Source organism: Chiloscyllium punctatum, chromosome 26 (assembly GCF_047496795.1).
Source record: "Chiloscyllium punctatum isolate Juve2018m chromosome 26, sChiPun1.3, whole genome shotgun sequence".
Lineage (NCBI taxonomy): Eukaryota > Metazoa > Chordata > Chondrichthyes > Orectolobiformes > Hemiscylliidae > Chiloscyllium > Chiloscyllium punctatum.
The window spans coordinates 33,482,380-33,500,001 of record NC_092764.1 but is presented as its reverse complement, the minus strand read 5'-3'; the positions used below and the strand labels follow the sequence as shown (position 1 = coordinate 33,500,001).

The following is a 17,622-nucleotide window of genomic DNA, read 5'->3' as shown; positions in this document are numbered from 1 at the left end:
TTTCTTCAATATCTCCACCTTGTTTTTGTAATTTTGAGATTTCAGCTTTGCAACAGCACTCCCAGTGTGAAGTGACCAAGGTTCTGTACTTTGCAAGATTAACATGACTCTTCGACTTTACAGATCTATCCCCTACTTGTTCACTGGTTTTAATAATCTTGTTAAGAGATGATTTGTTTCATTAGAAACGTGTTAGAGTATTTCAAGGTCCGTCAACTTTTAAGCAATGATAGCAGGAAAAGATACAGCAAGTATTTTTTTACGTGTTCCTCTTGATTCAAGACATGAATTATGAGTTCTACACTTTGTTGCTGGATGGCTATTTAGCACTTTCTCACCCTCTAAAAATAACACATTTTCCATGATTAATACTCTTATGTAAGAGTATTGTCTGTTTTTCGATAAAATTAGAGTTAAGAACAACTGAGGTTACAATAATATTTAAATAAACTAAAATTCAACTCACTTGCTCTATGTTTTCTGTTCATTCTAAGTTGCTTTCTAAAGCCTATGATTTGGCAGAAAATTAAGAAATTTATAGCTCATATCACCTTGCCAAATCAATTACAGGATTGGTAACCAGCTGAACATCTACAGTACTGTCTAGTGTTTAGGTTGAGGACGTGAGCGTGGCCTGGAAAAACTGTCAATCAACGTTCGCCCACCAATGGACAGCAACTTCCGGGAAACAATCCACCAATGGCGTTGCAGCGCGGGATGGCTGGAGGACGGAAGTGATCAGAAAAAGAAAGATGCAGAGCAGGAGATGAGAAGCAAGTTGGTGTAGCGGGGCTGTTAATTGTTAATGTATTACAGTAATCGGCATATTTTCGTAAAAGCATAATTGCAAAATATAAATGTAAGTTCATTAATGGATTATATATTCGTACAGTTACAGTAATGAGTTATATAGTTGCCATAGGATGCGTTTATTAGAATTGTAGGAAATTATTGGGATTAGTAATTCATACTACAGCAGTAAGTCAGTAGAGTGAATTGATTCTCATTATTCTCGTTGTTGTACCTGTGTCAGTGTTCGTATGATTTAACGTAGATGTGATACAATTAGAAGGTGGGTGTCTGATTGGGGTTTGCTTATTTGCTGTCCCATGAATGTGACAACGTTGTTTGTGTAACGTACAGAATGTCCAGTGTTGCCTCCAGGTATCTATCCTGTTCCACTGATGTCACTCAGAAGAAGACGCTCCCACAATTGTTGGGTGAGTTTACATTGATTTATATGGTTCTTTTATTTTAATTCTCGGGGATGAAATCGACATTATTCTTATTAAACATTGTCAGGTGATGCTTATTTGTGGATTACGTCATTTTAGTTAAAAATCACACAACACCAGGTTATAGTCCAACAGGTTTAATTGGAAGTACACTAGCTTTTAGTTAAAATCAGTTTAGGGTCTGATGTACTGATCAGCTGATAATCAGTATAACATTGTGTTTGTGAATATACAAAATAAACTAAGAATCTACGAAAAAAGGAAAATGTCTGCAATTGAGTAAATTACTGATTGTATGTCTTATAGTTTAAGTGTAAGGCATCACAAAACAAGGAGGAGAAAACCAGATGCTTTTGGAATAAGTAAAATTAAGCAGAGAGGGATATGGGTGAGATGTGCGATTTGATGGTTTAAAATGTCTTCTGTCTTTGAGGTAGTGATAAACTAAGCACATAGCCTAATTGCATTTTTGGATCTGCCATCTTCAAGTCTGAAGATTTTTTGTGAAAGCTGTACAGTACTTTGGTTGGAATGTACTTTAAGCCAGTGTTTAGTTTTGGCTACTAAGAAGAAATGGAAACTTTTAAACTAAATAAACAATATAGAGAAAGATCTCTGTGCAAAGTGGATAAACTGGGACTCCTCCATCAAAAAGAAACAATTTAAGGAGTTGCCTGTTTAAGACTGAGATGAAAAGGACTTTTTTTCTCTTGGAAAGGAATGAAATTATGGATATCTCTTCAGCAGAGTGCTATAGAGGTTAGTTCACTAATTTAATCAAGGCTGAGAAAATTTTTTAATCACTGAAGGGATCAAGTGTTTTTGGAGAAAATACAGGAAAGTGGAGTTAAGGATTATCATTTCAACCATGACCTAATTCAATGGCAGAACAGGCTCAATGGGTGAAATGGCCTACTTTTGCTCCTATACTTTTTAATAGTATTATAATCTAACTGTCCAATTAGATTGGACAGACAGTCCCTTAGTTGAACAAGTTTGCAAATCGCAGCATGACACAGGACAATATAAAGGAGCTATTTGTAAATATAGGAAATGTTTGTATGTTGGGTCTTTAAAATTACACCCCTGTGGGGGATGGCATTCATAAGTTAGACCTCATACATCGAGCCCCTGCCCCATACAGTAGATATTGGAAGGTACAAACGAGCTAAATCTAAAATATTTGTTCAAGGTATGCTATAATGCAGATGTGAAAGGAAATTTTAGACAGATATCAGGAACAACATTTTAACAGAATGAAGAGTAACACTTGGAATGGTTTTCCTGATGGAATAGTAGTGGCAGGAACTGCAGACTCTTTCACATCTTCGAGGTTGGATGAGCCAAGTTGGTTAGGAACCCTTAATTTCTGTTTGCCTTATGATTTGTCTTTCACTGTTCAATTGGTCAGAAGCAGAATCAAGCTTGGCAAATCATAAAAATTAAAGCAGAGAAGTATCTACTTTGCCTGTTATTGTTATTCCCACCAAAGAAAATTTATCTGGCCTAACCCCACTATAGTCTGTAGTGCTTTGTATTCACATCCAAGTATTTTTTTACATGTGATGAGGATTTCTGTTTTCAACACCCCTTCCAAACATAGAGTTCCAGGCCTCCACTAGTTCTGACTGAAAAATAAACTCTGTTACACTCTGCTGTAATTCTTCTGTCACTGGTTTTAAATCTATATTTGATAGCGACTACTCTGTTAATGGACATAGATCATTCCTAACCAAACTTTCACACTTGTGAAATTTATACTGTTTAAATTTAATTCATAGCTAAATTTAAAGTGGTGCTGTTACTTTATTAGGCGAATTCAGAACCTGGAAATGCCTGCCCTGAAATTACATGCTGGGTGATGCAAAATATTTTTGCTGCAGAAATATACACAACTTAATAAAAATTCTTCACTTATAATGGTGAAATATGATGAGTCATTTAAAAGAATTTTGACAATTTTTGATTTCAATCTAGATGAAATTTACATCACACTCCTTAAAACCATAACCTGAACTGCCACACCAATGTACAAATAATTTTAGGCACAAGTGGGTACTGCAGATGCTAGAGATCAGAGTTGAGAGTGTGGTGCTGGAAAAGCACAGCAGGTCCGGCAGCATCCGAGGAGCAGGAAAATCGATGTTTTGGGCAAAGGCCCTTCATCAGGAATGACAAACAATTTTACCTGAAACAGTTGTTCAAATAAATTGCATGAAGTTTGTTTATATAATCAGTACTGAACTTCCAATCAGAAATTGGTAGCTGCGTGTGATTATTTTCTAACGTTAACAAAATGTCGACAAGCTTTTTTTCATGATTATATATAGTTGTTAGAAGAGGTATCTGAATTGGATTGATTTGTGGAATAGTTATCTGAATAATGAAGGGATGGACCCAAATATGGCCATTACCCTTTGATTGTTGGACAATGAAGAGAACAGGGGAAAATTAATTATGGTAAATTTTCTTTTGCTTTTTTTTCATTCTTCATTTGTTGATGAATTTAAGCAAATTCACAGTATCTTTAATTTCTTCAGGTACAAGACTCCAAAGGCAGAGACAGAGATGTCCTTCAGAACCTCAACTGAAAGAGACCGTGGTTCAGTTTATGAGGCACCATCAGAACCTTGGTGACCTACTCCTGGAGGTAATAGATTTGGCAAATCTGGTCGTAACCTTAGGAATGTGAGCAGAGCTAGTTCTGCCCCAAGAACAGAAATTTCAGTTACGAATAACAATTTTTTTTTCTCCTAGGTAAATGGATCAATGAGCAAATGTTTATCTCATTGTGGTAAAGTTAACCCTGAGCATCAAATTGCCAATTCTCCTGGTAAAGGCACTTTTATAGGTACGTTTATTACGCAGTTGCAGTTGGAATGTTTGCCATTTTAAGTCTGTATTTGTAAGTTCAGTCAACAGTTTTCCATTGAGTGGTGTCATGAAACAAGTCAATTGGTTGTACAGACAGCAGTTGGTTGGCAAATACTGACCAAATGCTCAAAACTTTTTACTGAAAATACTGCCTGATGTCCGTTCGAGTTATGCTGTTTTGAAGTTTTTCATGCAGTTTACTGAATTATAAATTCATGCAGTACAGAAAAATACTGCTCAGATTGTCAGAATTCACTTTGCAAATTAATACACAAGGAAGAAGAAGTTACTAGGAATTTCAGGACACTAAATCATGTCATAAAAATTCTAAAACCTAATATGACTGTTACTCAAATGCCTCCCATTACAATTAAACTGAATCCTGCAGCAGGGAGTGCTGAGCTGTCACTGTATAATACTGTATTGATAGCCCATCTTAGATTAACAATAAACTAGGGAAAAACCTAACTGAAAATATCATCTACAGCTAGGATTTAAAAGAAGGCCTCCCAGCCCAGCATCTTGTGAATTAATGAGTTGTTCCATTTGTTTGCAGCACATGTTAATTTAGCCATACTTCAAATGTAGTGTGTATCCAATACAAAAAATAGTCACAGTTAGAAAACAACACTGTAGCGAGGATAAATAAATTGCCGAAGTAAAATTGGGAAAATTATAATTAAAACTTTAGCCTGTTTATATTCTAGTGTCAAAATAATGGATTCTGTTTAATGTGTTATAGTGTTATTTGATACAAATGACATTTCAGTGAAAAGGGGTGACTTGACTTCAGTCAGCTAGTTGTAATTAATGTCAGATACTGAATAAAATAGAAATTAAATATATTCATTGGTGCACCTTGTCACTGAGCATTTGTTGTTAGTTCCCATTGATAATATCTTTGGTCCAGCTTAAATGTGAGTCTTGATTTGTGGCCAAGCAGGTCACTCCATTGTCATCAAGAGGGTGGCTCATCATCATTGTTTCAAAGATAATTTGGGATGGACAACAAGTGCTGTGTTACCAGTGATAGACAGTTCTTTTATTAATACTTTTTAAATTTTGCAGCAATTTTTTCCAATGCAATTAGCTAACCAGAACGTGTCTTTCTCAGCCTCTGTTCTACAAGAGCAAGCTTTGCAGATGGATCTGCCTGTTGGATTTTTGGCTGCCAGGGCATCCATGGAGAAAATTCAACAGATTATGCAACAGGGGACTATTCCTAAACGTGCTGTTATATTGGATTCTGGTCAACGTGTAGGTGAATTTCTTTTGATCAGACCTACAGAAGTATGCAAATTGTGGGAAGGCATTTATAGCAGAAGTGGAAAAATATTCTGAACTTGTTATTGGTAATTGCTGAATGGTGGCAAGTATTTGCCATTATATAAAACATTACAGCATTGGAATGGCCCACCACGTCTGTGCTGAATGTGTTGCCATTCTAAACTAATCCCATCTGCCTGTACGTGGTCCATATCCCTCTGTTGTCTGCAAGTTCATGTGCCTATCCAAATGCCTCTTAAATGTTATTGCTTCTACCACCTCCATTAGCTACATGTTTCAGGCACCTACAACTCTCTGTCGAAAAAAAAACAAAAATATTCACATCTCCTTTAAGTCCCCTCCCCCACCCCACCCCACCCACCTTAAACCTATGCCACGTTTCCATCCTCTGAAGCTCCACCCTATCCAGGCTTCTCATAATTTTATATACCTCTATCAACCCGTCCCTCAGCCTCCGTTACTTTAGTGAAAATAGTCCCAAGCTTGTGCATCATCTCTTTATAGCTAATACACTCCAGTCCAGGCAACATTCTTGTATATCTTTTTTGCACCCTCCACATCTTTCCTATAGTGTGTCAATCAGAGCTGTGCGCACTACTTCAAATATGATCCAACTAAAGTTTTCTGTTCAGTCAGTTGTACAATAACGTGTGTTTCTTCAATGCAAATTCGCTATAACACTATTGAAGAATTTAGACTGTTATTTGCAGAATGTGAATTTTCCTGACCTATATTGGCTCTAACGTGATTCTGCTCCCATTAGTTTAAATGGCACAGCTATTGCACAATTTTCTTAAAACTCAAGATCGCTTGAGAACAGAACTATCATGTTACAGAACCGACTGTAGCTACAACATGACTTGCCAACATTTATACTCAATTCTCTAACGAATAAAGGCAACACGCAGTACAGCTTCTTTACCACCTTATGCAACTGTGTTGTCACTTTCAGAGAGCTATGGACTTGTAGCCCAAGATCTCTCTGTATAACAATGCACCTAAGGAACTTGTTTCTACCACCTTATTGGGCACATGTTCCAGGCACCTACAACTCTCTCTTTGTTTTTTAAAGAAAAGCTTCACATCTCCTTTAAGTTTTCCCCCTTTCTTCTTGCAGTTGACCTCCCAAAATGCATCATCTCATAGTTGTCTGGATTAAACTCTCTGCCATTTCACTGATCAACTTTCCAACTGACCTATATCCTTTGACAACCTTCCTCCAGATCCACATCTCCACCAATTTTCATGTCATGAGAACATAAGAAATTGGAGCTGGAGTAGGCTATCTGGCCCATCAAGCCTGCTCTATCATTCAATGAGATCATGGCTGATCTTTTCATGGACTTAGCTCCACTTATGCCCCCATTACTGAAGCCCTTAATTCCTTTATTGATCAAAAATCTATCTATATTTGCCTTAAATCATCTAATGAGGTAGCCACAGCCGCTTCACTTGGCGGGGAATTCCACCGATTCATAATCCTTTGGGTGAAGAAGTTCCTCCTCAACTCAATCCTAAAGCTGTTCCCCCTCATTTTGAGGTTATGACCCCTAGTTCTAGTTTCACCCGCCAAGGGAAACAACCTCACTGCTTCTATGTTATCTATTCCCTTCATAATTTTATTTGATTCTATAAGATCTGCCCTTGTTCTTTTAAATTCCGATGAGTATAATCCCAGTCTACTCAATCTCTCTTTATAAACCCACCCTCTCAATTCTGGAATCAACCTAGTGAATGTCCACTGCACCCCCTTCAGTGCCAGTACATCCTTTCCCAAGGAAAGAGACCAAAACTGTACACCGTACTCTTAGTGTTGCCTCACCAACACCCTATACAGCTGCAATATAGCCTCCCTATTTTTAAACTCCATCCCTTTAGCAATGAAGGACAATATGCCATCTGTCACCTTAATTACTTGCTGCACCTGCAAACCAACTTTTTGTGATTTATTATGTCGTCAGACCACCTACATTTTTATCCAGATCATTTGTTCGAATTAGAAACCACACCTGTCCCAGCACTGATCCTTGCAGAACACCACTGTTCACAGATTTCCAGTCAGAAAACCACCCCATCCACAAGTCCTTTGTCTTCTATGACCAAGCCAGTTTTGTATCCAACTTAACAATTCATTGAGGATATCATGTGGCTTAATCTTCTGGACCAGCCTACCATGACGACCCTTGTCAAATGCTTTAATGAACTCCATGTAGACAGCATCTGCTACCCTATTGTCATCAATCATCTTTGTCACTCAAAAACATATATGAATTTGTGAGACAAAACTCCCCTTCACAAAACCACACTGACTATCCCTAATGCATCCATTCTTTTCAAAATGTGAGTAAATCCTGTCCTTGAGAATCTTCTCCAATAATTTTCCTCTTATTGATGTAAAGCTCACTGGCCATAATTTCCTGGATTAACCCTTCTTAAATGAAGAAATTACATTGTCTATTCTCCAGTCTTCTGGGACCTCATCTGTGGCTAAGAGGACACAAAGATCTCTGTCAAGACCTCAGCAATCTGCTCCCTTGCCTCTCTCAGTATCCTGGGATAAATCCCATCAAGCTCTGGGGACTTAACTACCTTAATGTTTTTCAAGACACCCAACACCCCACCTTAATATTGACATGCCCTTGAATATTAATATATCCCTCCCTAATCTTACCATCATCCATGTCCTTGCCCTTGGTGATACTTACCCACTTCCTCTCACTCCACACAAATTCCTTCCTTTGTTCTTGAATGGAACTACCCTGTCCCTAGCTATCCTGTTGCTCCTATAGCACAAAGACAGGCCCTTTGGTCCAAGCTGGCCCATACTGACCAAAATGTCCATCTACGCTAACCCCATTTCCCTGTACCTGGCCCATATCCTTCTGATCCTTTCCTATTCATGTATTTGTCCAAATGCCTTTTAAATGTTGTTAATGTACTCGCCTCAACCACTTCAGCTGGCAGCTCATTCCGTATGCGTACAACCCCTCTGTTTAAAAAAATGTTACCCCTCAGGTTCCTTTTTATTCTTTCCCCTCTAACCTTAAATCGCTGCCTTCTAGTCCTCAACTTCCCCACCCCTGGGAAAAAGACTGAGTGCATTCACCGTATCCAAGCCCATCAAATCCCCACACAGTTTCCAACACTCTAAAGAAAAAACTCCTAGCTTGTCCAACATCCTTGGAGATTTCTTCTGCACTCTTTCCAGTTTAATAACATCCTTCCTATAGGAAGGTGACCAAAACTGAACACTATGCTCCAAGTGAGGCCTCATCAACATCCTATATAACTGCATCATTACTTCCCAACTTCAATACTCAATGCCCTGACTGATGAAGGCCAGTGTGCCAAAAGCCGCCTTCAATGTCCTGTCTACCTGTGACTCCACTTTCAGAAAACCATGCACCTGAACTCCACTCTGTTCCACTACACTCCTTTAGGCCCTACCATTCACCACAAAGCTCTTACTTTGATTTGACTTTCCAAAATGCAAGACCTCACTCCATTTGCCATTTCTCCTCATATTATTCTATATATTACTCTACATATTATTGGTTTATATGTTATTGTTCACCAAACTCTGACTTCATTCATATTGCAGAGAATGTTTGCCTGTTTACTTCAGAGAATGCAAGAACTATTGTCCTCCAACATGCTTAGCCGGCTGCAATTTATTGAAGAGATTTGGAAGGCAAAGGTGAGAAAAAAATATTCAGTTGAGTATGATTACAATTAAAGCTGTGTCTCTGATGGAAGCACATGTCAGTGGTGAACTTGAAATAAATTCATGAGACTGAACTAGAAACAATCTCAATCCTTTAGAAAATTTAAATTTCAAATTTGTCAAATTGAATTTAATCCAGGCAACATTCCACTGTTGTATTCCTGACAATGACAGCTTTGTGGTGGGTTCAAAACTGTAGGTATCTAATGAGATATTGGGAGTTCAGGTGTATAGCTCTTTAAAATGTCATGAACACATGCAGAAAATAGTCAGAAAGATGTTGTGAAACTTGAAAGGGTTCAGACAAGATTGACAAGGATATTGCCAGGGTTGGAGGATTTGAGCTATAGGGAGAAGTTGAATAGGCTAGGGCTCTTTTCATTGGAGCTTGGGGAACTGAAGGGTGAGCTTATAGAGGTTTATAAATTCATGAGGGGCATGGATAGGATAAATAGACAAAGACTTTTCCCTGGGGTGGAGGAGTCCAGATCTAGAGGGCATAGGTTTAGGGTGAGAGGGGAAAGATATAAAAGAGATCTAAGAGGCAACTTTTTCCATGCAGAGGGTGGTAAGTGTATGGAATGAGCTGCCAGAGGAAGTGATGGAGACTAGTACAATTGCAACATTTAAAAGGCATCTGGATGGGTATATGAATAGGAAGGGTTTGGAGGGATATGGGCCAGGTGCTGGCAGGTGGGACTAGATTGGGTTTGGGTATCTGGCCGGTATGGACTAGTTGGATCAAAGGGTCTGTTTCTGTGCTGTACACCTGACTCTATGACTCTAGCACTTTATATTTCTGTTTTGTATAATATTCACACAGTAGTGTTAGGGTCTTGGAAAAGATGAGAATCATATCCGTGCCAAAGATAAAACTGAAGCATTTCTAACAGTTGTCAGCCAGAAGTGCCAAGTGGATAACCAATCTCAGCCTCCTCCAGAGGTCTATGGCATTACAGCTACCACTCTTCAACCAATTGGATTCACTCCATGTGAAGGTTGGTAAGGCTGGATTCTGCAAAGGCTATGGGCCCTGACAACATTCCAGCAATATTACTGAAGACTTGAGCTCCAGAACTTGCTGCTCCCCAGCCAAGTTGTTCCATTACAGTTGCAACACTGGCATCTATCAGACAATGTGGAAAAATGCCCAGATATGCCCTATACACAAAAAGCAGAACAAATCCAACCTGGCCAATTACCATTCTCAGTCTATTCTTGATTATCAGGAATGTGAATGAAAGTGTCATTAAACGTGCTATCAGACAGCACCTGTTCAGTGACACCCAGTCTGGGTTGCACCAGGATCGCTGAACTCTTGAATCCATTACATCCTTGATTCAAACGTGGACAAAAGACCTGAATTCCAAATATTTAAAGTTTCCCAGATTCAGGACTTGTGCGTCTGGTTTGGAAAGTTGTTAATGTCACTCCACTGTTGAAGAAGGAAGTGGGAAACCAAGGAATTATAGACAAGTTACACTGACATTTGTGGTGGGTTCAAAACAGTAAGTGTCTAATGATATATTGGGGATTCAGGTGAATAGCTCTTTAAAATGCCATGAACACGTGCAGAAAATAGTCAGAAAGTCGTATAGGATGCTGGCCCTCATATCTAAGGGACTGGAGTACAAGGATGCAGAAGTTATGCTGCAGTTATAAAAAACCCTAGTTAGATCCTACGTAGAGTACTGAGAGTAGATCTGGGCATACATGTTGGGAAGAATGTTTTGGCCCTGGTGGGAGTTCAACACAGATTTCCAAGGAAGATACCTGGATTTCAGGTATTAATTTATGAAGAGAGATTGGACAAATTAGGCCATTATTCTCTCGAATTGGAACAATAAGGGGTGATTGACATCTTCAGGATATTAACAGGGGAAGTCAGAGTAGACAAAGATAAACTATTTCCACTGGTTGAAGATTCTAGAACCAGGAGTTATAGTCTAATAAGAAGAATCGGGCCATGCGGGAGAGGTGTTGGAAAGCATTTCAACACACAGAGTAGGGCATTTGGAATTTTTTTCCTTAAATGGTGGTCGATGCTAATTCAATTGTCAAATTTAAATTTGAGAGAGACAGTTTTTCATTGAACAAGGCATCAAGGGATATGGGCCCAAGGCAGGTATATGGAGTTAGGTTACGCATTAGCCATTATTGATTGGTGAAGCAGACTTGAGGGGCTGAATGGACTACTCCTATGCTTCTGTTCTAGTATTCCCAGATGAGGTGAGTGACAGTGCTTGACATTAAGGCCGCATTTATCAAGCGCGGCATGAAGGAGCCCTAGCAAAACCGGAATAAATGAGAATCTGGCGCCAACTCTCTGGTTGGAATCATACCTGGCACCTAAGAAGATGTTTGTGGTTATTGGTATCAGTCATCTCAGCTCCAGGACATCTTTGCAGGAGTTCCTCAGGGAAGTGTCCTAGGCCTAAACATCTTCAGCTGCTTCATCAATGATCCTTCCTCTGTTGTAAGGTCAGAAATGGGGATATACGTTGATGACTGCACAATGTTCACTACTGTTTGGGTTACCTCAGATAGTGAAGCAATCCATGTTCAAATGCAACAAGATCTGGACAAGTGGCAAGTAATATCGCACCACACAAATGCCAGGCAATGGCCATCTCCAATGAGAGACAATCTAACCACTGCCCCTTGACATTCCATGGCTTTACTATTATTGAATCTCCCACAGTCAACATCTTGGGGGGGTTACCATTGACTATCAATAAGTACAGTTGCCAGAAGAGTAGGTCAGAGGCTGGGAATACTGTGACCTGTAATATACTTCCCGTCTCACTATAAACTGTCCACCGTCGACATCCCACAACTCAGGAGTGATGGAACTCCCTACTGACCTGGATGGGTGCACCTCCAACAATACTCAAGAAGCATGGCACCATCAAATTAAGCAGCCCACTTGATTGGCACTACACTGAGCATGCATCCAGTCCCTCCACCACCAATGCTCAGTAGCAGCAGTGTGTACTATCTACAGGATTCACTACAGAACTTCATCAAAAATCCTCAGATAGCAGTTTCCAAACCTATGAGTAGTTAATTCTAGAAGGACAGGGACGGCAGATATATGGGATCACCACCACCTGTAGGTTCTCTTCTAAGCCACTCACCAAGCTGACATGGAAATATATCACTCTTCCTTCAGTGTCACTGGGTCAAATTCTTGGAATTCCCTCCCTATGTGCATTGTGGGTCAATGTGCAGCACGTGGAGTACAGAGTTTCAAGAAGACAGCTCACTACCATCTTCTCGAGGTCAACATGGGACAGGAAAATCCTGGCCAGCCAGCAAGGCCCATGCAACAAGAGTGCATATGTATATATTTAAAAATGTTGCTTTTGTGTGATTTACATCTATTTCAAGGAAGTTTATATAATGTAGGCTTGCCGCACTTCTAAAATATGCTTTAAAAGACAAGAGAATTTGTGGTACACCTAAAACATTACAATTTTTAGGATGAAAGATCTTTATGGCATTTTCCATGCCTGCTGAATTCATTTTAAGTTCAGACTTTTCAAAAGGCTTCCCTGGGAGTAAAATCTGCAGGCCAGCAATATTTATGCAATAATAAGAACCATAGTTCTGAATATATATTCCAATGATAGATAGCTGGTGACAGCACAAGCTGCAAAACAATTATAAGAGCAATGAGCAGCTGGAGTAAATACCTGATCTAAATACAGTAGAATAATGCAATATTTTTGTGACCAAATGTTTGCCCAGCATGAAGTGAAGTCCTGTTAAGCTGATCCGCCACATGATTTTTTTTTTGGCAGTTTTGTGTATATGCCTCATTATATGCATATTGATAATTTTAAATAACCTGTTAGGACAGATCTCTGGAGCACGAGGTACTTGAATCCAGGTCTCCTGGCTGAGAGGTTTGGACTCCATCAGTGGAGCTTCTCTTTCTTTATGTTGTAATGTGAGATTAATTTTAGAAATGTACTAAAGCTGAACATATTCTACTAATTATAGTATGCTCCCTACTGTAATGGTACATTCCAATTATGAGCTTCATGCTAGTTATCCATTCCATGTTACTTTGTTACGGAGTGAAATGTTGAAAACCTTATTTTTTTTCTACTATTTTATCGGCGGATATAATTATCTTCCATATAGAGCAGTCCTTTTCTTGAACTTATTACTTATTCATGGATACTTGTGTTGTAGTTGATGGTTTACCTAATACTGTATACATGCAATATTCTCATAGGGCCTGTGTTCTCTTGGCTCTTTCTGATAGTTATTATCATTTTTCTTTTGCAAAGGAATTACCCACTCTGGAGATTGTTTGGCGTTTGCACAAAGAGAGCATTGTGAGCCTTGAAGAGCTGGTGTCAAGGTATGTCCATTACAGAAATAAGCAGCATTCTGTGTTCTATTGTCAGTGATCGATAGTGTGGTGACAACATTGCTAAGTGGCTGGTTGCCTTGTGAAGTCATGCAGATAGTTTTCAGGTGGGGCTGTAGAAATACCTTGAGCTGCAAAACAGAGTGGAGCACAGAACCCATATGTAATAGGTGACTGTGCTACTCTGAATATCTTCCTTTTGTATATGATTTTTCCTCCTTACTGATCTAAGTTCAAAGTACTCAAAGCAACAATATTTATTTTTTGCAGGTTGCTGATCTAACTTTGTTGGTAGATGTTCTATTCTATGGTCCTAATACTTTATTATATCAGTATGGCAGTTGATGCTTTCAGCTTCATAAAATTAAGTTTTACAATAACACAGTTGGTAATATTTTTGCCTATGTATTGGTTATCAAATATATAACCTTGACACATGAGAGAAGATTTATCATTTCTTTTTTAAAACGTTATGACTTCTTCAAATATGACATGGCTTGAATAAAAGTGCTGGGAAGGACAAATCTCTTCTGGGTAGGTTGTGTTAAATCAACCTTACTATAGGTTGATGCTAACATTGTACATCCCAAACCCATCATTTGTTTCCTATATAGTGCAAATACATCACTATTCTGAGATGTCACATGTTTCAAATTTCAGATTGCACCAAGTTTTAAAATCTGTACAGGAAACACTTAGGCGTTTGGTGGAAATAGGAATGGTTGGAAAGACCTTTTGCCTTTATTTACATCGATGGTCTTCAGTTTTTTTTTCTCCTGATACATTAAAGTTCAAATACAACTTTAATCATTTAAATTTAAAATTCACGGTTCCTCCTTTTGATGATAAATCTCTCCAATTTTGTTTTGAATTGTCTAATTTTCTCGTTTCCCAACTCCCACTTCTTTTTTAACCAGTCTAAGTATCCTAGTTTTATTTTGTGTTACTGCTGTTGTTTTGTCTGAAGCTAATATTAGGAATTCACTCTGAAGTGACCCTGAATGTCCCTGACCCTTGGCAGCAGTTTTATCAAGTTATACAATGACAGGAATATGATTGAGAAGTTGCAGCCGACAGGGCTGGAGCAATGAAAAACAAAAGCACCGATACCTGAAATTTGTCAAGCAGAGATTTGGAGAACAAGGCACTGCCTTGAAGGTTGCTAGCAAATATTAAGACCACACTTGTAAGCTTAAAATAGGAAAAGAAGCCTTGATTTTCTGCTCTGTGAACAGTAACCCAGATGTTTCTGCGGTGGTTTGCTGGCTCTTCAATGATCTCCTTTGTTTGGGAACGGAAGACGCTGACCAACATGAAGATATACAGAGGCAGATACTATTAGGTAAGAAGAATGATTTTGACATATTAGAATATACAGTATAATGCAAAATCTTTGGGTGCTTGTATGAAATCTTCATATCCTTTTTAGTCATAAGAGAGGTCCCAGAGGACTGGCAATAGCCAAAGGTGTTCCTTTGTTTAAGAAAGGCAACTGGGTTATCCAAACAATTACATCATTAAAAATTGCACAACACCAGGTAATATCCAACAGGTTTATTTGGAAGTACAAGCTTTCGGAGTGCTGCTGTTTGATCAGGTAGCTAGTGGGGCAGGATCATAGGACACAGAAGTTATAGCAAAAGTTCATTCTGTCATAGTGTCGTACAACTGATGTGATATATTGAATGAACTTAGATTGCTGTTAAGTCTTTCATCTTTTAGAATGGTTGCAAGTTTTCATTCATTAATATATAAATACCAGAACTTTTTTCAAGTCACATTCCCGAAATAACTTAAGGTTTTATTTTTAAAAAGTGGCATCTCAGCTCAGACAATGCATTAAAGGTGTGAAGTTAAAGTCTGTATATATTCTAGTCTTGAGCCAGATTGATTTTTTTTTTAAATTTGCAAAGTAGGAGTTTATAAATTGTCACATGGATTGACTGCCTGCAGATTGTGTGTGCTTTTTGAATAAAATAAATGCATCTACAAATACAATTCCGCAGTGCAAATTGACCCCATAGACGTGTGTGTGTGTGTGTGTATGTGTGTGTGTGTGTGTGTAGGTATATGAAAGGGGGTCTGCGTGAGTGTGTGAATATGTAAGAAATTGTGTGAGAGTATGTATTGGAGTCACTTGTAGTCTGACATGAACCCAAGGCAGGTTAGACTATCCTCCTGAGTACCGAACTTGGCTATCAACCTCTGCTCAGCCACTCTGTTGTTATGTATCTCGAAGTCCGTCTTGAAGGACGGTCTCCTGAAGATCTGCAGCTGAATGTCCCTGACTGCTGAAGTATTCCCCGACTGGGAGGGAACATCCCTTGTCTGGCAATTGTTGTGCAGTGTCCATTTACCCATTGTCATAGTGTCTGCTTTGTCTTGCCTATGTACCATGTCTCGGGCCATCCTTGCCAGCAATGTATGAGATAGACAATGTTGGCCAAGTCACATGAGTACCTGCCACCTACATGGTGAGTTTTGACCCACGTGTAATGGTACTATCCATGTCAACACATTAATATGTCTTGCTGTGGTTGCCATGACAGGGTTGTAAGGTGTTGTGATCAATGTTATCCTGAAGGCTGGACAGTTTGCTGCAAACAATGGTATATTTAAGGTTTGGCAGTTGTTTAAAGGCGAGAAGTAGAGGCGTAGGGAAGGTCTTGGCAAGGTGCTCATCCTCATCAATAATGTGTTGCAGGCTATGAAGAACATGGCGTAGTTTCTCTACTCTGGGGAAGTACTGGACAATGAAGGGTACCCTATCAGTCATATCCCATGTCATTCTGGTTTCTCACTGTGGCACATCGGAACTGGCAATCAATTGGTTGAGCGTCGTATCCTGTTCTCATGAGGACGTCCTTCAAGAATTCATCAGAAGAATGAGACTCTGAATTCTTCCAAAATATCAGCAGTGTTCCCAGTGAGACAACCAACAAACCCAGAACAGTTGTCACAGAGATCTGTAGTGGAGTGACCAAAGTGAGACCCCTCCAGAGGACCGCTGCCCTGGGCTTGACATATATGCTCAGGAAATGTGTAAATGCCAGATTTATCAGCTGCACCCTCAAGGTGGAGCAAAACATCACCTGATCACAATGCAACGCCATCCATGCTCTCAAAACCAATCACAACATTGTCATCAAACCAGCAGCTAAAGGAGGAGCCATCGTCATTTAGAATAGAACGGACGACTACAAGCAAGTGTACGACAACCTTACAACCAGGAACACTACAGGAAAACTACCAGCCAATCCATCCAAACAACACACCTGAGCACCGAACAGATTGAATAAGACATTTGATCCAGTCCTTCAGAGTTCCCTATGCATTCTCGTCCCATGTACTTCTCGCATAGGGGACTTCTCCGGCCTAACCATGACACACAAAGACAACACACCTGGTCGTCCCCTCATATCAGGCAATGGGACCCTGTGTGAGAACATCTCTGGCTATGTTGAGGGCATCTTGAAACCCATTGTACAGGGCACCTCCAGCTTCTGTCATGACACTTCTGATTTTGTTACAGAAACTCAGCACCCACAGACCAGTCAAACCGGGAATATTCCTCCATCACAATGGGCATCTCTGCACTCTTCACCAGCATCCTCCATATGACGGCATCATGGCAACAGCCTCAGTACTCAATATCAACAACGGCCAATCTGCAGACACCATCCTACAACTCATCCACTTCATCCTCGACCACAACATCTTCACCTTTGACAACCAGTTCTTCACTCAGACACTGAACAGCCATGGAAAACAAATTTGCACCCCAATGTGCCAACATTTTAATGCACAAGTTTGAACAAGATTTCTTTGCTGCACGGGACCTCCACCTGCACAATATTGAAGACATTTTATTCCTCTGAACCCATGGCGAGGGATCACTGAAACAGCTACGCTGTGATATCAACAAGTTTGATCCCACCATCAGAAGAACTGACTACTCTCTAATATGTGACTCATTCTTGGACACACACATCTCCATCGAGCATGGACCACTCAGCACCTCACTCAACCGCAAACCTGCGGAAAACCTCACAATGCTGCACTTCTCAAGCTTCCACTCTAGACATATTAAACCAGCCATCCCTTACGGACAAGCCCTATGC

The 17,622-nt window shown here is 39.6% G+C and overlaps 1 protein-coding gene across 5 annotated transcripts in view; it reads left to right on the top strand.

Annotated features, from left to right (window-relative positions):
- Window positions 1-747: 747 nt before the first annotated feature.
- The window catches only part of LOC140496409 (Fanconi anemia group A protein-like), a 111,609-nt gene continuing 94,734 nt past the window's right edge, over window positions 748-17,622 (top strand). For 4 of the 5 annotated variants that reach the window (XM_072596095.1, XM_072596093.1, XM_072596094.1 and 1 more), the window contains exons 1-8: window positions 748-859; window positions 1,144-1,220; window positions 3,776-3,885; window positions 3,993-4,086; window positions 5,224-5,366; window positions 8,998-9,093; window positions 13,419-13,492; window positions 14,737-14,843. In XM_072596095.1, coding sequence (XP_072452196.1) covers window positions 1,145-1,220; window positions 3,776-3,885; window positions 3,993-4,086; window positions 5,224-5,366; window positions 8,998-9,093; window positions 13,419-13,492; window positions 14,737-14,843 — 700 coding nt within the window. In that variant the 5' untranslated portion in view covers window positions 748-859; window position 1,144. Of the gene's footprint in view, window positions 860-1,143; window positions 1,221-3,775; window positions 3,886-3,992; window positions 4,087-5,223; window positions 5,371-8,997; window positions 9,094-13,418; window positions 13,493-14,736; window positions 14,844-17,622 lie in introns of those variants that run through there. The other variant, XM_072596096.1, reaches the window with a different exon arrangement.